We start from the raw sequence: 26,376 nt of genomic DNA, 5'->3' as shown, positions 1-26,376 counted from the left end.
AAAGGGGTTACAATTAAATATTTATAACATTTGCTTTTAGTCATCCTCAATTCTGGAAAATCACAGGCAAATGCGCATTAAGCTTTGAAAGGCCGTTCATGGAAAAAAACATTTGTCATGCTATTGGATCATTGGTGCCCTGGATCTGCTATAACCAATGTCTCTTTCGAGTTGTAATATCCATAAAGCGTAGACTGACACTCTGCTTCATCTTTATTAGTAATGTCTTTTCTATGAGGAATTTGATACCATCTCGTTTGCACCAGCATTGTTGAAAAAAAAAAAAAAAAAACTTTAATTGGATACAGGCTGATTCTACATTACGTTGACATTCCCAGTATAAGATGCTTTAAACCATCAAGACCTATGAGTTATTCCCATTGATGTAAGCCCAAAGCTTCATTTACGAGTCATTTTCTCTGTTGCAAGTGAAGCCATAAAGCTTTTAGCGTATTTTGCGGCATTTGACATCTCGGTGTAATTAATCTCGACTCAATTGATCTACTTTGTCAGATTCGACTATATAAATTGTGATAATCATTCAATACGCTCTTATACTTTTTTGGAACACTTTTCAAGGCGCACTTGATGATGTAGAATGCAAGAGATGTTTTGAACAAACTTATTGAGCAATATTAGAAAACACGAAATTAGGTTTTTGGCCAAAATGTCGAGATTTTGCTTCTCGAGGTCTCTCAAAAGCATTTTCAGGAGATGCTTTGGATCAAGAGAAACATTTTGAATTGGTATATGCCAAAGTGAAAGTCTTCATTTTTATGGTAAAAAACGCGACTGTTTGATTTTTGACAAAAACCATAAGGTACCCCTCATGGTTTGAAGGTGATTTTTGGCCGTTTTTTTTTTTGGGAGGGGCCCAAAAAGTGTCAGAAAGCAAGTTCTTGATGAAAGCAATTGTTTGGAGCTATTCTGGCAGTCTAAAACAGCGTCTAACACGAGCAATTACTGTACAAATACACCCAGGATTTGCTGTGGTTTTGTATATGTTTTGTTAAAGAAAACCTGTTGTAGCTATGTTGCCTGCCCTTATAAAGATTGTTGTTATTGCTGTAAATGCGAGGCATCATGAAAAAGTCAGATTTACAATAATACGCTTCCTAGGTAATACCAAAAGGCAGAAAAGCATATTTTAGTAGAATATTCTATGAGATTTACAGCATTGCGCCAGGATGTTTAAAGTCTATCACGAAGCTCTTTGATTGTTCAGGCAAGAAAACGCAATGAGACATTGTATATTGATAAGCATGACTGAAAATAACCAAGTCATCTACGGTAATCAAGTTGCTTTCAGATTTTGCCTGATTTAACAGCAGTTTCACACATTACAGTATATACCATTTGTCTTTCTAGTATAGGATGAATTCCATTGCGCAACAAAATAGTCCTGTCAACTCAATGAAGCATTACATTTGTTAGAAAGCATCAATACCGCTTTAGGTTATTCAACCAGACATGGTGAAAATGAAAGCCCCAAAGGTGATTTGAGAACGTTCCTGTTCTATTACATCAATAAAGTGATATTCACCTATATTCTACTTTTGCATATGCGCTATTAATTCGTGTTATCTCAGTCATTCAATTACCTCCTGAGCCCACCCACCACAATAGACTACAATCTACAATGGCCTAACTAAATCAGCAATACCATGAGACTTTTCAGCAAAAGGCAAGCAATGAGCTGTTTTTCGCACTGGCAGCCTGTAAGATGCGCCTTGTCCTCTGATTTGACTTGCATCTCATGCTATGTGGTAGTGTTAAGATTCAAAGTGTCATCTGCATCTGAGCGAAAGGATTGTACAATCAAATAAAATCATGGCAACAGACTAAAAGTATCATATTTGTGTCATTTTACGCCTTTTCAAAACCTAAACATGGAATAAAATCTTAAATTTTAAGAACAAATCCATACCGATGCATGCATTATATGCAGTATCGCGTGATGACTTGATGCAGAAGATCAAGGAAATGCTGCAGTTTTGTGTATTTATAAATACAATGATCTATCATAGAGAGAAGTGGGCTATCATGATGCGAATGATATCACCCTGAAAAAAAAAAAAAAAAAAAAAAGTCAATAAAAACTGTGCCAAAAAGCTCGGCAAACCAGAAATACGCTGTAGCAAGTCTATCTTTGGAGTTGATAATGTCGCTTGCAAATGTCTTTCCTAGTTGGTTTTTCAATCACAATCTTCAACATCAGTCTCTCCAAGGAGAGAGGAACCATAAAACATTCAAGATCATCGCCAATTAACTTGGTAGCACAATAGTCATTCGGCCCAATGTGCCAAACATCGGTAATCATGTAATCGCGGGTTTACGAGATTTTTGTTTTATGCATTACTCCTATATTTACATGTTTGTGCGTTTGTTGTTGTGTTGTCTTATCAAGAACCTCGCCTATCGACCCCATTACACTGAGGGGTCCCTGTTCACTCTGTATACACTGGTACAGGAGACGCAAAGATTGCCAACAAACCAGATTAAAATGTTGAAAACGTGGCATTTTACAGTTTTGTCAAGGAGAATCAAGTATTCTCAGTGCATATTTTAAGGGTAACAACCAGCAAAAACTCTATATTTATACAGAACATGGTAACAATAACAAATAGCCACCAGGGAATATGTACTAATATAGAAAGCATAAATCATTCGTTTATATTTTTCTCATCAAGCAAAACGAGAAAATCCATGTAGTAGAGCGTAGAGATTGTCAAGTAAAGAGATCATGTTTATTTTATTAGATTTGTAGATCCCTTTAATTTACTAAATATTAAAGCCCTTGATTCACTGCTGGGGACCCATTCCTTTCTTTTGTTGTTGTGTTCATGGCATGTAGATACTGTACATGTCAAATTAGAACAAGTATTCCAATTGGTCAAGTCGACAATGGTAATAAGCGCCGGCGCTTTGACCTCTCAAATTTAGAAATATCATTTGTGTTCAATATCTGCATTATGCTGTCATGGAGCGAATATCATTCTGTTAAATGGTTTAAACGACGTTACTTATACAATGGGCAGTATTCAAATCATACATGGTGTATATAAATACTACATGAAATGCTATAAAAATAGACATCTCCTAACAGCATTGACCAATGATAGCTTGCATGGTTACAGCCAGTGGCAAGATACCATGATGGATTATCTCGGTATCATTAAATTCATTTTGCCAAGTGAAATATTTCGTTCTTTGCTGCTTTCATAAATTCTAGTAATTACATGGTGTCTTGGCAGATCAGAGAATATAATTAGTTTAACAGTGCAACATAAAAGGGAGCTCTCCCTCTCTCTCTCTCTCTCTCTCTCTCTCTCTCGCTGTCTCTCGTTAGTATGAAAAGGGGAATGGTGTGATATATAAATAATTTAAGGAGATCTGCTACCACTCAATTCACACTGGACATAAACAAGCACGTTTTTTTTTCGCTTATTTCCACTTTTGTAATGCAGGGCGAACAACTTTTTACTTGTGCATCACAATTCAAAAAGGAATTCAGGCCCACGTTGTTTTTAAACAGTGCGTAAAAAAACATACATGATAAGCTCACGTCCAAGCAGCCACCACATTTGAGAAATATAAATAGAGACTTGCTCACCATTTCAACCTTCTTCTTCTTTTCTTTCTTGCTTGTTATTTCTCATTCATCTCACAACATGGATTCCGCTTTATCAATTAAGAATGCCTCTGGCAAAACATTCAGTCTTTTAAACGACTCACCATCCAATGCTGCTATTTCTGCTAGCCATGGTAGATCAGAGGAGACATCTTTCAAAGTGACCAAATTAACAACTTCCATGACATTGCCTGTTCAACCGAAAAGAAAGTATCATTGCGTCGAACTTGGATGCAACAAGAGTTTCACCACCAGCGGCCATCTTGCCAGACACAATCGCATCCACACTGGTGAAAAGAACTTTCATTGTCTTCATCCTGGCTGCCCCAGTCGATTCTCTCGTCAAGACAATATGATGCAGCATTATCGCACTCATCTGTCGCAAAAATTGCGTCGTCAACATTTGCGTCAACATCAACAACAACAACAGCAACAAGAAAAGAAGAAGGAATCGCCTCAACTCTATTGCCACTCTCTCCATGGAGGCGAGGACCACATGTCGTTTCAACCCCTGATGACAAGACCACGACGATCTGTTACTATGCCTAGCTTACCTTACCCTCCAGCCACTATATCAACCTTAATGAACCAGCAGCAGCAGCAGCAGCAGCAGCAGCAGCATAAAGTTGTGAATAGGCCTCGCCGTGCTCTTTCCACCTCATCTACCTGCTCATCTTCCTCTGTTTCTTCGTGCTCTGCCTCTCCTCCTTCCATGATGTACTATTACGACCATGCTCACTCATTGCCACCTCCACTCAGGCAGTATCATGCTGAGCCTGTACATCACCATCATCATTATCAATCGCATTCACCTCACTACAATCGTTATCACCACACTCAAATTCAGCAACCTCAACAGTCGTCTGATAAACAGCTTGAACATCATGAATGGGCTCCTAATTCACAAAAATCACTTTCAAGCCTCTTGCATTTAGCAAACATTGTCAGCACATTTGGATAAATGACTTGATCTTACATTATGAATCCTCTACTTTTTCTCTTGCCACATTCAACATGCCGTTCTTCATCTCATATACTCATCAACCCTCCTTTCTCTTATGCAATTCATCCTCTTGTAACTTTACTCATCTATATAAAACAACAACAACAACAACAGCAACAAACTTGTAAATTAAACACCCCTTATTTTTCTTTCTTCTGTGTAACTTTTTTCTTTTGTTAAATTATCCCCCCTCTCCCTTTTTTTTTTCTTTCCTATGCGACACTTTATATTTTATCTACAAGAAAAAAATTCCCTTCCTTAATATATATATACAATTGTATATAAATATGTTTATATCACAGTATATCAGCAGTAGCAGTAAAATAAACCCACAGTTATATCATTATAGAATAAATTATAAATTCGAAAAACAAAAAGGTCCCTTGATTTGTGTAATGTGAATGCAGCCATCAAGCTTGATGTTTGCCGTAGTACTGAAACTATATATATATGCTCTTTAATGAAATGTTTGTATATTTTAGCTGCATAAATAGAATAGTGCCTCCCTTGCAATATGGCAACCAATATAGACATAACAGTACAAACAAAGATGCTTCTGTATACTTTGATCTTACTACTGCTCCCGATTCCACCTTCTAAAGTTACCCCTGAGCGGAGATGATAATTTCAAGTCTTCTAACAGTTTGATCCGACCATTTCTTTTTTTCAATAGATATCAGAAACAAGCGTAGTTATATTTATACAAAAGAGAAAAGAAGTGGGAATATAGGTTTTAAAAAGGTTTTGCTTTTGTTACATAATTACTTGGAAACAAGCCAGAGACAGGGTTGCCAGAGCCGTCATCCTTGTAACCCATCCACCACACATTATCACTGGTATCTGTCACGACGATGGGTGTTTGAGCGTCAAATGCCAGTTCACCAAACTCCTTGGCATCAAATGGGTATTTAGCATAATACACTTTGGGCGCATCTTCAGTAGCTTCAGACGATGTATCGTTGCTTCTAAGAGCATTCGCCATCAATACACTAAAAGGTAAACCCAAGCCCATGGAAAATCCACTCGAGTTTCTGTATCGTGCGGTTGCCGCAGCTGCTTCTGACATGTCCATACTAGTCTGGCCACGATGCGTGGGTCCATGAGCATCATCCAAAGCTGTTGAATACCCAGTTGTCTTGGTATCTGCTTGCTTGTCATTTCCTGTAGCAATAGCGTCGGCACCAGCTAATGCAGCACCACCAGCGCCAGTCGCTACAGCAGTATCCTTACCATTCAAGTTGGCAGCATCCAACATGGCAAGCAAACTCGCGGGTCTGTACTTGGGTCTCCATTCCTTCATGGGATCTGCATAGTACTTTGGTGGATGATGGCGACGCTTTAAGAACATGTAGGCAAACGCACATGCAATTAGTAAGAACAAGATACCAAGTGAGATGGCAATAGAGATCAGAATGACAGCAGGTACAGAGAGATAACGACGAGTCTTGTAGGAGGCGTTGCAGCAGGCTGTGGCGGTAAACATTCCATGAATGCGACCCGGTGACCCAGTGCTTGCTGCAGAGAGGAGATAGGGGTGCCACTTACTGCCATCGAATAAGGCAGCGCTACAACTCGATTTCAAGTTGGGCAATACAAGGTGACCCACAGCCATTAGCATGGTGTCTGAATCAGACGGGTAACGAGAAATAGAAGCAGCGGAATCTGGAGCGATAGGTATCCATAGCAACTGATGAACGACAGAGGAAGCGCCCAGTGTCGTATCCAAGGATGAAAAGCTGTGTCCATCCCACTTTGCAACCCAAGTAGCGTTATTTTTGCTGCCAGTGAGCAGAAACTGATCGTCACTATCGTATAGCAAAGCTGTCGGCGAGGTGTATTGCTCATTTGCCGGTGCTGCAGTCCAAGTGGCTGTATTGGAGGATGTGTCTATGCTGGCGAGTGGTGTTGGTGTGTTCTGATTCACAATCAAGTTGCCAGCCACAGTCAGTAATCGGGTGGTATCATCAATATACATATCATTAACGATGCCTGAGATGCCTTGATTGGGCTGTGTCCACTGTCTTGTCTCTAGCGAAAGGACACAAAGACCATCACAGTTTAGCATGCCAGCAAACGAGAAATCACCGCCTACATAGACTGATTTTCCATCACCCTGAGGGCGAACCACATGTACAGTGCCTGGCTGTTGTTTGTTGTCAAATAGACCCGTGATGGCTAGCGTTCGTTTGTTTTCAAGGTCGTAATAGGCAATGCTGGCCACTTGAACATTGTCTTCTGTTATACCGTTGAAGCGGCCGCCCACAAGTAGGCTGTTTTGAACGACAGAGAGTGTAGTGATGTTGCCTTGTACTTGCGGTAAAAGCCCTTGCCATGTATTGTCGCGGTAAATGACAAGAGGAAACGCTGTGTTGCCGAGCTTGAACGAGCCTGCCAGTATAGGCGATGATTTCCAAAAGGCACCAGTGTATACAATTGCATTGGGGTCAATGTCAGTGATGGGCGAAGTCATACCATTGCTAGCCAAAGAAGCCACGTTGCTAACACGATAGGATTGAGCGTTTTGAACCGAACCAAGGTAGAGTGTTGCAGTGTCTGATAATTGGACTTGATTTGTTATTGAACCGAGGATGTACGACGAACGAGTTACCCAAGATTGAGCTGATGGGTCCCATTCTGCATTGTTATAGAGCCTTGAGCCAGTTGCGGTTGCGTTGAATGGCCCAGACAGATGAACGTGCTTGTCTTTGGTGGCATACAGTGAGTTGACTTGACCATTGACACCCTGTTTGACAACATGTTGGTAAACATTTACATCCGCATGGTGCACAACTTACCTGATTCATGCCAGACCAGCTGCTGGATGGTATGTCATAGATAGCAACATGGTTCAACGTGCTGTTGGTTTGAGGGGTTGCTGTATTATTGAAAGCACCCGCTAGAAATAAGCCTAAATAGAAAAAAAAATGAATAACCCCTAGCATCCTTATCAAAGATCAACGTACGTGCATCTTCTGCCAACAATAAGCCATAAACAGCACCATTGACACCACCTTGTGCCAAGGGCTTAAGCGCAGTTGAGCCAAAATCATACGCTACAACGTTGCTAAATGTTGTATTTTGAGTAAACTGGCCTCCAATGTAGAGTGACGAGTCTACAGATGCTAACGAATGAACGATTGACCCTGCAGGTAGTTGCTGTGCTAAAGCACTCCATGTGTTGTTACTAGGATAGTAGCTTAATACGCTGGACAAATTGATACCTGTGGCGTTTCTGGCAAACTCGATGGACGTGCCTATGATGGTGACATTGGAAGAGGACGATGTGGTGGCAGCTGGATCCACCTTCATGACAATGGAAGGCTGGAATGTGCCGGTTGATGCAGATACAGGCCCCCTATAAATCAGTGTGCGCTGATCAGAGATGATATTCTGGTCTAATGCAACTGTGGTGGTATTGCCGGGTGTTAATTCAATCGTCAGTTGCATCAATACACGCTGATCACACGTTGATGTGCCTACACAGCCAGGGGTTGTCGCATAAATGTCGTACACACTTTGCACAGGTATAAAAGGTTTGTAGGTGGCAGAGACGTCTGCTGTGTGCAACTCGCTAGCAGGGATCACAGACACCAAGAATGTTTGGTAAATGCCCCACGAGTACCTTGACGTCCAAGTGCCAGTAGTTGACACTGAAGAAAAGGATGTTGCTGGGTCCTGAGCTGCTGCTGCTGCTGCTGCTGAACAAGAAGAGGACGTGATAGAGCTGTTGGTAACGACATTGGGCTGCAGTGTAGCGTCGGATCGATAAATGCTGACTCCACCTAGACCACCAGCAGAGCCATACCAGGCGTCAATGTTGATTCTGATGCCGCTTGTTGATATTGAGTTGACCACAGTAAAGTCTTGGTAGGGTATATTGGAGTTGTTGGACAGCGGACATGCTTCTGAGCAGGTCAACATCTGGTTAGTAATAGGGTCTTGATACGACAGATTAAAGTACTGATTGGAGCCAAGAGAAATAATGCTATTATAGACATGTTAGTTTTTTTTTTTTTTTTTTTTTTCCTCAGTAGACAACTCGCTTGCTACTTGCTTGAATGTTTGAGTGTTCTTTCCATCGGCTGAATGCAAGTTGGATAGTCTGAATTTCGACGGTTGGATAGGAAACACAAATTGAGCTTGCCAGTAGCCGGGATTGCCGTCTTGCAATAGCCAAGGCGCTTGACTGCAAATCACACTCTTGGGATCAGAACCGCTGGCACCATTGCCACTGGAGATGGTGACGGATGAGTCCAGGTTGACCATTTGTGTTGTCGCTGAAGCGTTGGGAGTGGCGTACTGCCCATCACCTGTGGCATCGAACTGACCACCAAAAATAATAGCGTTTTGCTGTGCGTGTTGAATGATAGAATTTACAGGGCCGTTGAAGCCTTTCCAGGGCAATGGCGACCATTGGTTGTTGGCATACACTGCAGCATGACCTGTATACTGCGACATGTTGGCATGGACAGGCGCCATGAAATCACCACCGACGTAAATGGCATCTGATGTACAGTAAATCGACTTGACAGCACCATCCAAGCCTTGGTCTAGCAAGGAGAGTTGGCGAGATTGGCTGTTGAAGCGAGCAATGTAGTTGTAAGTGGTTTCATTGATGCTAATAAAGTTGCCAGCCAATATGAATTCATTATCAGCTAATTGACAATAAGTTTCAATTGATCCATTTATAGTGGCGAATGATTGAAATACGTTTATATCGTCTATGCTGTCGGATAGGATCAGTGAAGTTGCATCCAGTGATTCAAACTGGCTTGGTAGCCGGTAAGGTGAGAGGCCAGCAAAATCGCCTGCAAATACCAACTGTCCTCCCACTGAATCGAGCTGAATTTCTGGTAATGCACTCTCTGCCATGACCGCTGTGACAATGAAATAAAGGCTCCATCGTTTCCACACCATGACCCTTTGTTGCTTATTGTGCTGTAGTGAATATGGTTGAAACGAGTGGATAAAGAAAGAAAGAAAAAAAGCACACGAGAGAGAAAAAAAAAAAAAAAAAAAAAAGAGGGAGAAAGCAAGGAGAAGGGGTTTTTTATACAATCAATGAATTCACGGAAAAGCTTGCTTCTTTAAGAAAAAAGCCAGATGGACTGCCGTTGGGTGATACACACCACAAGTTTTTTGATGGATTTGACACATGTCTTTATTTTTATGATCTTTCGGTTCTTGTATGAGCATGTATCTGATCTTGTATCAGGGCTTGGTCTGATACTTGCACTTGATCTCCTTCATCTTCTTCTTCTTCTTCTTCCTCCTCCTCCTCCTCCTCAAAGAACCATTCCACCTGCTGAATCACAGCCTCGATGATCTTGCTGTGAAGATCTGACATCATGATGCTGCTCAAATCTTCCTGTGCAGATCTCAGTAAGCCCACCGAGAAAATTAGCGCTAAATTGGATGGCTCCATCTTGTTGATTGCAGAGTAGGAAGCGACTAGATTGAGATGACGCATCAAATATTCTAGCACAATGTAGTTGGGCTTGGGTAGACTGTGGATGATAGATTTGATCTGATACATGCGTTCTTCGTAATCTGATATTTCTGCCATACACGATCAGTAGATGATGGCATCATGTCTTATTTTCAACTTACTCGCTGCTTCTATAAACCAATCATAGTATTCATGTGTCATGAGTGGGTTGCGAAGTTCACGGAAATACAGCTTGAGCAACCCAGTAACGGCATTGATGTCGTGCTCCTCTTTCAAGGACACGCGTTCTCCCCTGTTGAAGGCCGTTCTGTATTTCTGTATGGTGGATGCTGGGCCTGATAATCTATAAATCCCCACTGACTGCAATCCTCTGGCTTCAACCTCCCTGACACAAAGTGAGACAATACGAGGTATGTCTCCATTGTCCTCCATTCGCAAATACCCGCCAAAAACATCATTTTCTACGCAAAAATATGATTAGTATCAATAGAAACATCACTCATACAACTGCCAATACCTCCACCAGGTTGTGCTTGGCCATAGACGTATTTTGGCTCAATCGTCTTGACACTGCTACTAGTGCTGCTGGATCGACCGTCTGGCTTGGATGAAAACCAGTGTCCTCTGCTCTTCCTGTCATCCACATGTTCCTGCTGCGTCATTTTACGATTGACCTTCATTTGCGTTTCATCAAATGTGAGTGATTTCAGCAGCCTCATAATCTCTGTCTCCTCGTTCTGGCCTTCCTTACGAGCAATCAACTCTCTCATAATAGCATCGAGCCACGATGAGAACTCTTTGTCGCTTGTGGTCTGAATGTAGAGCTTGACTTTTTTGGGTGTCGAAATAATAAACACATGTTTGCGCTTGGTATCTTGCTTTCCAGCAGGGTCTATTTTGCAGGACTCTAAATCAAAACTGCCTACAGGGACATGCGATCGAGAGGATTTCTTTTTTTTTTTTTTTTTTTTTTTTCTGTTAGTGGTTGCTAACGATGCTTGCACTACCGACTTACCTTGCTTTTAGCATGGCCTTCTTTGTATAGCAGCAAAAATCCATTGGATAAAACTGCATAATACACCTTCCATGAGCTCAGTTTGCCTCCATCTTCCTTTTCTGAAATCATCTTCATCTGTATGTAGCCCTTGTGTCGGATCCAGTCCGTTTGCAGCTTGTCGAATTCCTGTATCAAACCGTTAAGCACCGAAATAGCTTCTTTCTCTCTCTGTACGAGTATCTATACCAGCTTTTGCAGTTCGTTTGGATTCAGGCCTTGAATCAAAGTATCGGCACTATCATCTCGTTGTGGCAATGGTGGAGGAGGTTGGTCTCTTTCTGATTCTCCTGGTTTTTCCCACCGAGATTCACCTGTCGACTCGTTGAAATAGTAAATGGTGCCATCTTGGTCTACAGGGCCATGAGTACGAAGAATAAAAAGAGCCATCTTCCCTTTGGCTTACCATATGCGTGTTCCCATCCTATAGGCAAAGGTGATTCTGTTTTTGTAGGTACAGACACAGATGATGTGTCATTTGCTAGTGCAGGTGCTGTAGTAGATCGTATGGATGGATTTCGTCTTGCTGGCAATCGTGGAGGAGCAGCATTAGCCGCATCTTGACCATCCTCTGCTGCTGCTGCTGCTGCTGCTGTCGGTGGTGTTGGTGCTATACCGTCATCTACATTGTGTTCCTACAGAAATCATCAGTGCCTGGCAATGCTGTGTATCCATGATGCTCCTTTACACTTTGTTGGACTAGTAGATAAATACATTGTTAGCAGACAGGTCTATCGAGACTCGTGTTTTTATCAGATACACCACCTGAATCTTGAGGTGTTTCCAAGCGTATTCTGTTGGCAGGAAAGAAGCCAATCTCTTCATTCAGCTCGCCTGATGGTGCATTTAGTATGCTGTCAAGACATGGAAACGGTTCTGCAATAGTGAGTTACCTTCCCACCTGTACAGTTTTAGCAGGAGTTAGTTTGCAGATGACAACCATGCTATATATATATGCATCATACCAGTCATCGTTATGCTTTTCTAATAGTTTGATTCTATCGCCTTGCTTGAATGAAAGCTCAAATTCACCCTCTGCGACATAGTCCCATACAGCTATAAGATATTGTGTCATGATTGAGTTGCCACCTGAAGAAAGAAAGGGTGGATTATCTCGTCAATTTGGAATACAGTTCCCTTAAATTCAATGAGGCATTGAATGAAAAAAGCTGTGTCACACTGCAACACCTCTGTTTAGAAGCCATACCTCCACTTGCACATGTTCCCACTTGCTTGCGCTGCTACTTGACATGCACTAAAGGCAACGGGCCCTTGTAGCTTCTTTCAACATTCAAGATGCTATGTCGAATCGGTTGGTTCATGTTGAAAGTACTTTGTTTTAATGAATAGTGATACATGAAAGCTTGGTAGCTGTAGTTTCTTTTTTTTTTTTTTTTTTTTTTTTTTAATTCTCTATGCGATGGTATGGCTTTTACCAAAACTGTTAGCTTTGACTATCGTCAGGCGTTGATTGCCTATAGAAATGCATGCATCGAGAAAGCAGAAGACTTAGAGCAACCGTAAGTACAATGTATGTTTTCATTGCAAGCCAAACTGATTTTTGCATCACAGTGCTTTGAATGGAGTGATCCATGTTTATTAGGATGTTTCAGGTGTTTCTAGCAATGAAAATACGTTTTATATATGATATGACCCGTTTGACCGTTGGTTATGGAGTAGCTCCACATTGGAATGGTAGCCTTGCACAGCTCCTTGATCATTTTGCGAATGCCAGTACGCCTTGCTTATGCTTTTGATCATTTTGATTGCTGAAGGAAACTCACTGTTTGATTAAGCAGGTATTTTTTATTGCGATGAATATCAAATGAAAGATGTATATATGTATAAATTATTATTATTTTTACAATGCATGGCCTTCTGCTGAACGAAGCTCCAAGTTGTCTGAATTCTCTAAAACGTCAAGCACAGTGTTGTTGCTTACATCGGGCTTGTAGTTCTCTGAACACGAAAATGAGTGTCTTGCTTTACGAACAGGTTGATGTTTTAAAAACTACATGATACAAGGTTCAATGTCAGTTATACCACACAATCTTTTTCCCCCAAAAAAGTTTGAACTTACTGCTCCCGTCGCCCCTAAATGTCCCTCATGACGGAGAAACAGTGCTTTCATGTCTCCATTTGACCAGAATTTGATGGCATACGACAGAGAATTCATGGTGATCGGGTGGCCTACCGCCAAACTATAGTCAATACACTGCCATCACTCTGTACTACTCTCCATGCTGTACCTCGAATAAAACATCCACCAAAGTAAATCCTCTTGATACCATGTTGCTGTGCGTTTAAATAAGCAATTTGGCCAATGTTGTTACTGACCATGAACAATAAGCTTTTGGCAATGTCTCCAGATGCAAAATTGTCCTTGTTTTGGCGTGCGCCCTTTTTGAATACTTTGCCAAAACTCGAGGCTATCCGTGAAGACTTTAACCCTAATTTACTGTAATCTGAACCGTATATATCTCCAACTAGCAAATCCACGTTTTTATTGTCGCCCGTCTTTGAGATTTCCAACATGTCTGTATACATATGTCTCATGAGATTCCTCGCATGGCATTCGACTCGTTTTACAGCTTACCATCAAAAGACGAAGCATCTGTCAGCATGGACAATAAACCCCACAGTGTACCACCGCCCAGCTAAATAAGAATATGAGTATGTGAGCGCTTTTTACGCAGATCCACCGCTTACCGAGGTTCCACTAATACGAGTGAAATCTTTCGGTCCAGGACCATCCACCTTGAGAATACTGACACCTGAGCCAATATTTACAAGCTAATATCAATTCAGGGTTAACACAAACCAACACAGGTACACAAGAGATTAGACATTTTACCATATATGGGTATACATCTTTGGTCTTTTCCTCAAATCGAATAGGATCAGCATCCAGCTCGTTGTAGGTGAACACTTCATAGGGTATCTCTGTAATGAAGAAACTAAGGCCGGTGATCAAGCACTCCATCTCGTCCTCCTTTTGAACCACCACACCAGGCAGTCTGGATGCCAGTCTATCGTAATACAGATGGGCTCCTCCTCCCGTCGCTTTCAACACATGCTGCACATTGTAATGTTGGGCATCCTTGAGCAATGCTACTATGTAGTCGATGCATTCATCCACTTTCTCAGTTTCAAACTTTTTGAAATGAAGGCGGCCTCCTTTGCGGTCTGCCGATAGTGTAAAATAAATAACTTTGGCCAGAGATCCACCAATCTAAAAAGACACTGTGGATGAGTATAGATGTGCAAATTAGAGGGACAAGTTGGCTTACATCCACAGCAATTTGAGAGACGTGTTCTGTTTGATTTGGTAATACGATATCTCTGGTTTCATGAGCAGCATAAAATGCCTCAGAAACACTGGCGCCTACAACGTTCATTTATCAAGAGTGTTTGAGATAGAAACGAGAGAAAAAGAGAGTGAGGATGAAAAAAACAGGTGTAGACATTATATTAGCACATTGGATCGGAGTCAGACACCTGTGTTGTTATGGTTTCCCAAGAAGATGGCAATCTCTATTTGTCATGACTACAGCTTGATCAAAAATCTGATATTCAATCACATTTTTGGGGTGGGGTTTTATAACTAGTTTCTCTCTCTCTCTCTCTCATCAAGCCATCACAATGGTCATATTACTTTCATTCGTTTTCTAAGAGGAGATGGCATGTGGAGAGGAGCCATAGCTTAATGTCATTTTGTACCCCTGTACAATGCTCAAAATTTTCTGCAAAAAGTAATAACCGTATTTATTAATCGCATTTAATCATGGGAAAGAGAGTGACATTGTGTGAGAGAAGAAAAGGGATCTGGGATTACCTAATGAAATTTGTTCTGCCTATTGTTCCTGAAACAACTAGTGCTGTTTGAGCCTATCTGCATTTATCAGCAAACCAGATCTACGCATGCCTTCCATGATCATTCACTGTGCTACCCTTCATTGCAGAACGGAATAGTAGATTGTAGGTATCCTGTTCCGCTGATGCTAGTTACAAGCTGACCACAGACCATTTCGGCTGTCCAATTTCGAGTGTATAATGTACGCAATCAACTGTATGATAAGCATGTCTGCAGTAAGCACGTGGATAAGGATACCTACACAACGTTCTGAACATTGCAATAACTCTTTGCTTGTTATAGAGACAGCAGTAACTAGGGATCACAGACATATACCCCTGAATCAGATATGTAAGCTACCGCATATCATTCATCTTTCCATTGTTTAGTGATTCGGTAATCAGTGGATGGAAGAGGCATTTCGGCATCATTCCAATGAGGCCCTCTCTGCGCTTTCATTCATCCTCAAGCATTGAGGTACATGGTACTTTGGGTGAGATGCTATATTTATTTTAGGGGTGCTGTGTACAGAAAAGGCGGTTGCTCTGTACAGGATCCCATCATACTTGTCAAAGTATACTGGCATTTGTGCTCTTGTGTTGTGTTCTCAGAGTTGAGAGAGTCTTTATTGCCGGATTATATTACTCTGCATCAAGAATGTCCATAGTAGGAAATTTGTTAGCGGCGTCTTTAGTACCACGGCATTGAGAGGCAATGTGCTGGATATCACTTGCATCGTTATTTAACTATTATGGTATCATTTTGAGCATTGCATCGCTTCCATTCGTTGCAAAACATCCCAACTACCTTCTTCTTTGCAAAAGTGTACAAGATCCAAGTTGATTTTTCTACCGTATTGTGGATTCCAAACCTGTTTTTGCTTGTGTCTATCTGTAGATTCTGACAGGGGTTCACCAATGATAAAATTGACCTTCAGAAGGTTTTGCCATAACGAGGTAAACGTGCAAAACCATAATAATCAAGCAGTAAACTTGGCTTTTCACTTTCACTATTAATAAGCTTACCAGCAACATAAGGCATTAAAATTTGCATGAATTAGCTATACCAAAATCAATATGCCTCCTATTCAAATTAGAAGTTGCACAGACTGCAGAACTGCCCTCTTCAAGAATTTCAGCTATCCATCCACCAAGATGTGATTCACGCTGTGTAAATAAAAGCTGTAAAACAAAAACATGATCAATTATGACAGCTTTCAAGCCTTCATATATTGACATGTAGACCTTTCTGAGCCACCGGAATGACACAAAATTGTTGTATTCGTGTAATAGTAACTTCCTTACACCGTTGCTCAACTTTTTGGGACCAAAAAAAAAACATGGCCAAAATTCCACTGAAAACCATGAGGGGTACCTCATGCTTTTTTAGCGAAAATTAAACGATTGCCTTTTTCACCTTGAAAATAGAGACGTTTACTATGGTATATACTAATTCAAAACGTTTCTCTCGATTCAAAGCAACTTCTGAAACCACTTTTATGAGGATTTTATATGCAAAATATGGCCATTTTCGCTGAAAACCTCATTTCATATTCTGTCAAATTGCTCAATAGTTTTATCCAAAGCACATATTATAATTAGTGTCATTGGAAGCGTCTTGAAAAGTACTCCAAGAATGTATTAGGAAGCGTAGGGTGATCTTCACAATCCATATAGTCGAATCTCGCAAAAGAGTTCAATCAAGTTGAAAAAGGACACAATCTGGCCAATCTTGAACAAGAAAATTAGCTAAATTTGAATAATTTTTGGCAGGCTTCGCTGATGCTGGCTTACCCGAATGCCTTTCTGATGATGACAATGATAATTGCGATACTGACCCAATGGAGGTCATATATTTAAAAAAAAAAGAACGGTTGCTTAGTCCAAATATATGTATATATATTTACTTTTGTTCAGAGTTTTTCCCTGCAAAAGTGTCTTTTGCAATGACAATAATCTCTCACTGTTAATTGAATGTCTAAAACTTATGTGATATCTCTGAATTGAAATGTCTTCGGCGAGAGTCCGCAGGGTAACGCCGTCATCCAGCGTAGCAAGATCGATCGGCTACTTGTCTTATACAAGAGATCAAATACATTGTTAGATTTAGTTGGCATGTCAGGATCGAAAAAAAAAATGTATGGCGAATGAAGAGAATATTTTGTTGGTACGTTAAGCAAAAAAGGAAATTTTTTGTTGGTACGTTAGCCACCCCCAGGGGTACCTCATAGTTTTCATCGAAAATCAAACGATCGCATTTTTCGCCCTGAAAATGAAGACTTTTACTATGGTATATATTGAATCAAAATGTTTCTATCGATCTAGCGTAACCCCTAAAATCATATTTATAGGGTCTTGGTATGTAAAATCTCGATTTTTTTTTGCCAGAAACCTCTTTTCATACTTTTATGAATTGCTCATTAAGTTCATTCAAAACATATATTTTACCTAACACCATTGGATGGATGCGCCTTGAAACGTTCTCCTAGATAGCTTAAGGCTGTAAGGATGATCACTACAATTTTCATAGTCGAATCTCGTAAAATAAGTCGATCAAGTTGCAAATTTATTGAAAATTAACGAATCGTGACAGAATGTCGAGCGGGATTGTAATCCGTTTTGGCTGGCTAAAAGAAGACTCTCCTTGATTGCTCAAAACCCTATAATATAACGGCAATGATACCCACAGAAACGATTATACGAGAAAGCGAGACTCCTTCTCAAATGGATAGCGTACCCAACGTGAGACCCAAAAATCATTGGTTGATGACATAGGAGGAACGTGACATGATCCAAAGCAACAGAATAGCACACAGACAAAGGGATCTTGCAAGGAGAAAAGAGGTGAAGTTTAATTCAGAAACCTCCTTCTTTTGGAAATCCCACGGCCTTGTTTGATGAATTTCGCGATGTGTACTTTACTTAGAACCCTGAAAATAGTACCATTGGATTCCTCAAGTGATTTGCTTTCTAATGATGTACATACTTTCTAATAAAATATCCTCTCTTTAACCACAAATTGGCCATTTACTTGCTTATCTCTCTTCAATTCATGTCCTTTTGTTTACTTTACATGTGATTTTTTTTAAAGCTCAATTTTGCTTAGCAAATGAAATGTTTTGATTTTGCATGATCCGAATACCTTCTAAAAGAGGACGATCCCTAAAAAAAAAATGATATGAAACGTGTTGACTCTTTATGAGATGAATACTCTTGGCATAAGAACTACAAACAGGTTGCAGGAATGATACACAAGAATAACCAACTCACTATGTAGATGTGGGCATATTGATGATATCTAGTAGCGCAAACACTTGATTGACATCATTGACAGCAACCATGATAGCTGGAAACAAGATGACTTGCACTGGTTCGAAAACGATCCATTATGTTCCATTCCATGGAGATTGCCGCAGTAATATTCACATGGCACGCTTGTTTTCCGAGGTGTACACTTGTTTCTTGGTCCAGAATCTGTTATGCTGGCTCCGATGTGATGTAAACGACAAGTAAGCCAACCTTAACACTCGTATTGCCCGATTAGATGGACAGTTTATGGCTGATGTAAACAACAAGAGAGATGGATTGAGAACCGTATGATCTTGGAGAGAGAAATTAAGGAGAGGTAAAAAAAAAAAGATTACTTAATCAAGCAACCAGCTGCATCTGTTTCAGTGTCAAATGACATTTTTTGTTTACTTTTTGATGAGGTTTGAGCCAGTGAAAAGTTGTCTGTTAATTACATCTAGGAAGAGATGGGGGAACTCGTTTCATGTGAAGGTGGAAAAAGGGCTTTTTGAAGTAGCAAAATGGACATAACTCGAGACAGAAAACAGTTGAAAGCCTCGGACGAAGCGGATCAAATAGAGCAAGTGTCAAACGTCAAAATGGTACTATTTTCACGCGCTCAAAGTAGTATATCGTGGAGAAAAGTAAAAGGAAACGAATTTAAGTGTGGCAAGGATGCTGGACTCACACAAAAGTCGATGAGAAGGATATAAATAGGGATTTGTTTCAACAGCTTTTCCCTCTTCTTCTTCATCTCATCTCTCTACAACAAGCAAAAATACTCTATACATACAAACTCTCTACAAGACATTTGGGCTCTCTCTCTCTACATATGGTCATCTAAATCAAATACTCTACTGTCTATTGGCCTCTACTACTGCTACATACAATGCCTTACAAATCCATGGTCCTCTCTACGTCTCTTGGTCCATGCTAGAAAAAGGCCACACTATCTTTGATACATGCAGACCTTGGTGAACTGTGCGAGTAAGTTATTATCTTGTTGGACGTATGAGCCATGTTGACTAACCTATTGATTACATAGTGCCGAAAAGCTACTTTGTAGGGACTGAGTAGGATCACCGCTTCACAATCATGGGTAGACTGCAGGACAAACCCATTGGTCATGCTACGGGATGACCAAACGCTTTATTGCCGTCGAGAGTAGGGTTCAGCCCTATGATCCGGTGATAAAGGTGCCCTGAGGGTGTCGATATTCTCGTGATGGGTGAAGCAAGTTTACACCTTGGTACCTGTTTATATAGTGTTGGTTCCTTTTTATTGATGGTCAATTTTCTTTGCCCAAATGGTTTGTTACGCACTCATGCCACAGTACTTGTGTACTCATCTCATCTTTATCTAGTTACCTCTGCCATCTCATGTTCTATCTCATCTAAAGCAAGCTTTCCTCTCCAAATGCTATCAAGCCAAGCTCTCTGTGCTTCCTACAAGCTCCTAAAATGACAAGACTGTTCAAATATACCATCTCTACATCTATACAAGGTCAAGCCCTACTCTCATCTGTGCTTCCTCTTACTCAATCACTTATCAAGACAATTAATGCCTGACATCTATACAAGGCCAAGTCGTTCTTATATCTCTGCTACCTCTATCTATACAAGTCAAAATAGCCTCAAAAATCTGAAATATTTTAATCCATCAAGTATGGTGATCTCATAAACTCAAATACACATTAATAAAAAACAACCACGTCTTGTCATTAGCTTCAATATTATGTTCTTTTATGATTGCATCTTCTTTCAAAGCTTGTACCGTCCATTGATTGCTATGACCAATGTATTTTAAAGCCTGTACATAATTTAATCATATACACATAATTTGACATCAAGAGATTTTGCCTGCATGTAATGCCATAACATGATAAATTTATGGCCCCTAGACACTTTCAAAGCCTCAAAAAGGAAAAAAAATTAATCTAACAAGTATTTTAATAGACTGGCGTTATTGAATATAGAATGAAAGAAAAAGAGAATGGCTAAATGTAGTGCTATATGCTTTGCCACCTACTCTCTATATGCTTCAAAAGCATCTATTACTGTATTTCCTTCATGATGGAAAGGGCATAGAGTCTGCCAGCCGGTCCCACCAGCCGCCAAAACTCATTTAAACCCAGTCTATTTTTCCTGCTCAAGATTGGCCAAATATTGTCTTTTGCCGACTTTTTTAATCTATTTTTTTGAGATTTGACTATAATATCTATGATGATCATCCTTTGTTTCTTAATAAAATCTCAAAGCACTTTTCAAGACGCTTCCAATGGTGCCAAGTAAGATAGATGTTTTGAGTAAGCTTATTGAGCAATTTATGAAAATATGAAAAGAGGTTTCTGGCCAAAAGGTCGAAATTTTACATATCAAAGTCCCACAAAGATGATTTCAGAGGTTGCATTGGATCGAGAGAAACATTTTGATTTAATATCATAACATAATAAATGTTCAGTCCTTTTGCACTTTACAATCCTAATATGGAACCTGAGTTTCAAGGCATCTATCAGACCTGGCTCATATGAGAATAATGATTTTACAATCAATCAATAAAAACCACTATTATTTCTACCCTCTTTCCTCTGCTCAATGCTGTCAATGTTTTATTTGAGCGACGTCTCAGAGCCTCAGAGATTTCATTACTTACTGCAGACATTTTATGCAACCCATGCATTGTCAATGTCCAGACTAACGTTATTAAATATAGAATGCAATAAAATATCATTATGAACGATATAGAAGGCAATAAAATATCATTATAAACGATAGTACTATGACCTGCCACCTACTTTCTATACGCTTCGAGGGCATTTACTACTGTATTGCCTTATGAAAAGGGCATGAGTTTTCCAGCTGGCCCTACCAGCCAAAATTAATTCAAACCCAGAATCATAGTCTGTTCCAGATTGGACATATTTTGATAATTTTGGACTCGATCGAGCTATTTTTGCAGATTCGACTAAGTGAAGTATGATAATCTCCCCATGCTTCCTTAAGCTTTCCTGGAGTACTTTTCAAGGCGCTTCCAATGGTACTAAGTAAAATAGATGTTTTGAATTCACTTATTGAATGATTTGTAAAAATATGAAAAGAGATTTATGGCCAAAATGTCGAAATTTTACATATCAAAGTCCCACAAAGATAATTTCAGAGGTTGCTTTGGATTGATAGAAACATTTTGATTCAAGATATACTATAGTAAAAATCTTCATTATCAAGATGAAAAATGCGATCGTTTGATTTTCGATGAAAACCATGAGGGATACCTCATGCTTTTTGGTCGAATTTTGACCATGTTTTTTTGGTCCCCAAAAAGTCGAGCAAAAGTGTCAGAAAGGAACTGCCAGATGAAAGCAACCATTTGGGGCTATTCTGACGATCTAAAACGGCCTTGAACGCAAGAAAATTCAGCTCAAATGCACTCATACTTTGCTGTATTAGGGACACTAAGGACTAAAAAGTGGGAATACCAGTATGCTGCTTGCCCGTATATGAAGCAGCTACGTGTATATGGATGTAGAACATCACATAAGAATCAGATCCACAGATAATATGAAGGGTTACTATGTGTAAGTGGAGGGTCAAAATGAAAGTAGCAGTATTTTGATAAAATACGCAAGAGCAATCAGTAGCACGAGCTGCCGCTGCGCAGGTTGGTTCTCTACCTTCGCTACGCTTCGGTGAGAACCATCCGAAGCATAAACACTCATATGATTAGTGATTATATATCAATCAACAATCAGGGTTCCTCTTCTAACATTTTAGCTATATTAATTTTGGGATATTAGCCAAAGGCCCGCGGCAGCGCGAGCCGTTTGAACGTAGGTTGGTTTCCACCGAAGCGAAGCGTAGGTCAGGAAACCACCCGAAGTGCTGAAAGGCTCGTACATCATAGTAAAAGTCATCATTATCAAGGTGAAAAATGCAATCGTTTGATTTTTGATGAAAACCATGAGGGGTACCTCATGCTTTTTGGTCGAATTTTGGCCATGTTTTTTTTGGTCTCCAAAAAGTTGAGCAATAGTGGTAACAAGTAACTACCAGATGAGAGCAATTGTTTGGTGCTATTCTGACAATCTAAAACGGCTTTGAACGCGAGAAAACGCATCTCAAATGCACTCAGTTTTTGCTGTATTAGGCACACTCTTGACTAAAAAGGGGGAATACCGGTATGCTGCTTGCTTTTATATGAAGTAGCTACATGTATATGGATGTAGAGCGTCACATAAGAGTCAGATCCACAGATAATATAAAAGTTTTTTATGCGTAAGTGGAAGGTCAAAATGAAAGCAGCAGTAATTAATAACACACTCAAGGGCAATCGGTAGAACGAGCTGCTACTGCGCAGGCTGGTTCTCGCCGAAGCGAAGCGAAAGTAGAGAGCCACCCGAAACATAATCACTCGTATATGATAATGCAGAATGCTGCTCTATTATTTCATATGATCATTGAAGAGTATGGCAATGTGACAACGATACGGTTAACGTCGCGCTTTTTGGCATCCTATATAGTGTGGCATTCAGTAATTTTACTAATATATGCCAGAGTTTCGCTGTTTAGTCCTCAATTATTGCATGAGAGCCATTCATGAACAACCTAGACTGTGGAGTTGGCTTTTCAACAATGTTCCACGCCTATACTATCATTGGAAACAACCAATATCCGTACAGACAGCATATTTGTATTGCCTCTTACTACCCGAAACTGTGCAAAACACAGCAAAATCTGAGTGCATTTGAGATGCGTTTTCTCGCGTTCAAAGCCGTTTTAGATTGTCAGAATAGCACCAAACAATTGCTCTCATCTGGTAGTTACTTGTTACCACTATTGCTCAACTTTTTGGAGACCAAAAAAAACATGGCCAAAATTCGACCAAAAAGCATGAGGTACCCCTCATGGTTTTCATCAAAAATCAAACGATCGCATTTTTCACCTTGATAATGATGACTTTTGCTATGATGTATATTAAATCAAAATGTTTCTCTCGATCCAATGCAACCTCTGAAATCATCTTTGTGGGACTTTGATATGTAAAATTTCGACCTTTTGGCCAGAAACCTCTTTTCATATTTTCATAAATTGCTCAATAAGCTTACTCAAAACATCTATCTTACTTGGCACCATTGGAAGCGTCTTGAAAAGTGCTTTGAGATTTTATTAAGAAACAAAGGATGATCATCATAGATATTATAGTCAAATCTCAAAAAAATAGATTAAAAAAGTCGGCAAAAGACAATATTTGGCCAATCTTGAGCAGGAAAAATAGACTGGGTTTAAATGAGTTTTGGCTCTGCCCTTGGTTAACGCAAATGCTTTTCTGATGATAATGATGATGATGACAGTGATGATTGTGATGATGGTTAAATGGGGATCATGAAATTGAAAGTACAATTGATTAACCGAAATACTTTTTTTTTCTTGGGAGTTTTTCCATATAAAGATGTCTTTTGCAGTGGCAATCTCTCAGAATAGTCGCTGTAGATCTTATACAATACAAGCCCTGTATTTAAGCATGACAAGCTTTATGTCGCCATCCTTAGAGCATCAGTGAATGGACGCCTCCCCCTCTTGACTCTGGCATATTCTTTGCTTTACTATTTATTGATTGTTAAAATTCTACTTGATATCTCTGATTTGGGATGTCTTCGACGAGAGCCTGCAGAGCGAAGCCGTCATCGAACGTAGCGAGATTAATCGACTAGTGCTATTATACCAGGTTTTTTGCCTAATATACGATGGTATAATTGAATTTTAGATAGGGTGTGTTGCTGTTAATTTTTGGGATTTGCAAATTTTGGGCAGATGCTGCTAGTAAAGCTTTATTGATTACTATATGAATGTGGACGTACGTCTAGTAAAAGTTGGAATAGGGTGTACTCTGTGCATGCCCTCTTCTTAAAATGCCTTGGGTTGGCAGAAACTTCACAGAAGCAGGCTATACAGTTTCTAAATGGGTGAGCAATGTTCACAAAGGCAGTAAAAGGAAGCTGCAAATTTGTCGTTATCTCGACTAATGCTGTTAAGAAAGCTGCCAAGCGTACTATGCTGGCTAAATGCTTAAGCACCGCTCATTGGACTATAGTTATGGCCCACGAGATATACTTGTTTGTTCTGGCCTGTCCAAAATATACGGATGCCCCAAATGTTCAACATTGTGTATGACAGCGTAATGTTGAGTTGGTTTTGTTATATTTGATCAGTATAGAATACGAATAAAGTACAGCATGAGGATCAATGGCTTGATCCATCGGACAGATCAACATGTTGGTACATGTCAGGACACTAGTGTCAGTCACTGGCATTTGCATTAAACAGTCATTAAAAAAGCTCTTTCTCTCTCTCTCTCTCTCTCTCTCTCTCTCTCTCTCTCTCTCTCTCTCTCTCTCTCTCTCTCTCTCACCCATCTACTTTGCTAACAAGCCCATGATCACACCAACCTTCAAAGTCAATCAAGACAACGATGCTGTACATATTACCATCAATACGCCGTATGTGAGAGTGAGTTGGCATGAATGCTCTTTAGAGATGACCTTTGTTTGACATGCAAATGTAGGCTCAAGATGTGGATCTTTATGTAGAAGGCAGCGAGTTTCGATTCTATTTGCGTCCCTACTTTTTGAGGTAAGCCATGATTCATCCCCTTAGGACAAGCACACTGACCATTACTAGATTGCATTTCCCTGGCAATATTGTGGAAGATGACAACTCAAAAGCTGTCTATGATCCATCAGCAGGTCAATTCAGTATTCGAGTCACCAAAGAAACCAAGGGCGAGCACTTTGCTGACCTGGATCTACTCACCAAACTACTAGCCAGAACAGGCGAAAAGACGGCAGCCAGCAGCGAACCCAAGAAACCATTGATTGAAGTGGTTGGAGGTGTGGATAACGATCCCATGAATGAGGAGCAGATCCAGGATGCCATTGACTTTAACTGGGAGCTGCCTCAAGAAGTGCCTTCCGGTGACGAGCAGCTCTCTATCACAACACAGTACGGCTTCAATAACCAGTACAACGGCTATTTTACGCACGTACACGAGAGCATGAATGAAATCAACGAGATCAATGAACCCGAGAAATCAACAGTCGAGAGCAGACGTGAGCAGCGCATTGCATCTGAGAACACGCACTTTGACGAGGATCACTACTGCATGGATTATGTGAATGATGAGGAAATTAAGGAATTGTGCAAGTACAAAACCGTGTATGCAAAGGAGCTGAAACGTGTGCAAAAGAACCAAAAGACTGAGGAGGCCAAGCAAGCAAAGAGTAAATGCTGGATGCATGTGTGTGTATATATTCCATTGTCTAATCAAGCCAATTAGAACCCTTGATTCAAGAGGTCAATCCCAATGATGCTTCTGGAGATCTTGATATGGACAATCTATCTATTGACGATACCAAGGATACCCTGTTGAAGTTCAGCAGTAAGGAAGAGGCAGTGATGCGTGATTTGCCCAACAAAGAGTACCTGCTGTCCTATGAAAAGGGCGCTTATCTGGGGCTGGTGGACCTCATGTTTGCGTATGCGTACAACCATCGTATCACAGAGGGAGATAACAATGTGGAGTCTGTGTGGTGTATTGGAAGAATCAGTCCTACACTGTCATCTTTGGAGCAATTCACAGTGCTAAAGGATGTCATGATCTCATCCTATCGTAGAGCCTTGACATATCCACTGTACAGAAACATGAGTCTTTGCGAAAAGGTGCTGCAAGATGTATACATTCTCTTTAAACTGGGGAAGAGGGCTATTCTCAAGGCTTTATTAGACATGAAATATCTGTTTGACCATCACGATGTGTATTATGTGTATAGCAAGATATATTTGGATGACTATTGTGTGTGGATCCAGCATGCAAAGTAAGTACTGTTACAGGAAATAGATGTTTGCGTGCTCATATGTTGTGTGTACAGTGACAATGTACTGAGAACCTTGGCACATGAACTACATCATTTTCAAATGAAGAAGAGCGAATTAGGCTGGAATTTAGAGGAACTAGAAGAAATAGCAGAACAAATGAGGGACATGGAAGGTGAAATGGAGCAGGACAATGAACAAGATATGCAGAGAGCCGAGATGATACAGTAAATA

General features: G+C 40.2%; 5 protein-coding genes across 5 annotated transcripts; 2 read left to right on the top strand and 3 right to left on the bottom strand.

Annotated features, from left to right (window-relative positions):
* Positions 1–3,671: 3,671 nt before the first annotated feature.
* Positions 3,672–4,592, top strand: NRG1_1 (transcriptional repressor; the record flags this gene model as incomplete). The annotated part of the gene is made up of 1 exon (XM_064819492.1): positions 3,672–4,592. One exon carries the CDS (start codon positions 3,672–3,674, stop codon positions 4,590–4,592), a length of 921 nt encoding a protein of 306 aa, XP_064677627.1.
* A 775-nt stretch (positions 4,593–5,367) lies between these two features.
* ATC70_000069 (uncharacterized protein) lies at positions 5,368–9,551 on the bottom strand (the record flags this gene model as incomplete). Its single annotated transcript, XM_064819491.1, has 4 exons — positions 5,368–7,377; positions 7,430–7,542; positions 7,598–8,619; positions 8,689–9,551. 4 exons carry the CDS (start codon positions 9,549–9,551, stop codon positions 5,368–5,370), a joined length of 4,008 nt encoding a protein of 1,335 aa, XP_064677626.1.
* Positions 9,552–9,801: 250 nt separating this feature from the next.
* Positions 9,802–12,212, bottom strand: ATC70_000068 (uncharacterized protein; the record flags this gene model as incomplete). The annotated part of the gene is made up of 10 exons (XM_064819490.1): positions 9,802–10,193; positions 10,245–10,544; positions 10,601–11,033; positions 11,099–11,266; positions 11,327–11,490; positions 11,544–11,772; positions 11,826–11,836; positions 11,903–11,971; positions 12,031–12,038; positions 12,103–12,212. 10 exons carry the CDS (start codon positions 12,210–12,212, stop codon positions 9,802–9,804), a joined length of 1,884 nt encoding a protein of 627 aa, XP_064677625.1.
* A 786-nt stretch (positions 12,213–12,998) lies between these two features.
* On the bottom strand, positions 12,999–14,535 carry ATC70_000067 (Pantothenate kinase; the record flags this gene model as incomplete). The annotated part of the gene is made up of 7 exons (XM_064819489.1): positions 12,999–13,148; positions 13,218–13,327; positions 13,387–13,674; positions 13,734–13,794; positions 13,847–13,930; positions 13,992–14,369; positions 14,428–14,535. 7 exons carry the CDS (start codon positions 14,533–14,535, stop codon positions 12,999–13,001), a joined length of 1,179 nt encoding a protein of 392 aa, XP_064677624.1.
* A 10,170-nt stretch (positions 14,536–24,705) lies between these two features.
* On the top strand, positions 24,706–26,373 carry ATC70_000066 (uncharacterized protein; the record flags this gene model as incomplete). Its single annotated transcript, XM_064819488.1, has 5 exons — positions 24,706–24,780; positions 24,836–24,903; positions 24,952–25,550; positions 25,607–26,144; positions 26,199–26,373. The coding sequence occupies 5 exons, from the start codon at positions 24,706–24,708 to the stop codon at positions 26,371–26,373; spliced, it is 1,455 nt and encodes a 484-aa protein (XP_064677623.1).
* Between the last annotated feature and the right edge of the window lie 3 nt (positions 26,374–26,376).

This window comes from Mucor velutinosus (genome assembly GCF_035048745.1).
Source record: "Mucor velutinosus strain NIH1002 chromosome Unknown tig00000025, whole genome shotgun sequence".
Lineage (NCBI taxonomy): Eukaryota > Fungi > Mucoromycota > Mucoromycetes > Mucorales > Mucoraceae > Mucor > Mucor velutinosus.
Note: the sequence above shows the minus strand (reverse complement) of the source record. Positions and strands in the feature narration are given on the sequence as shown.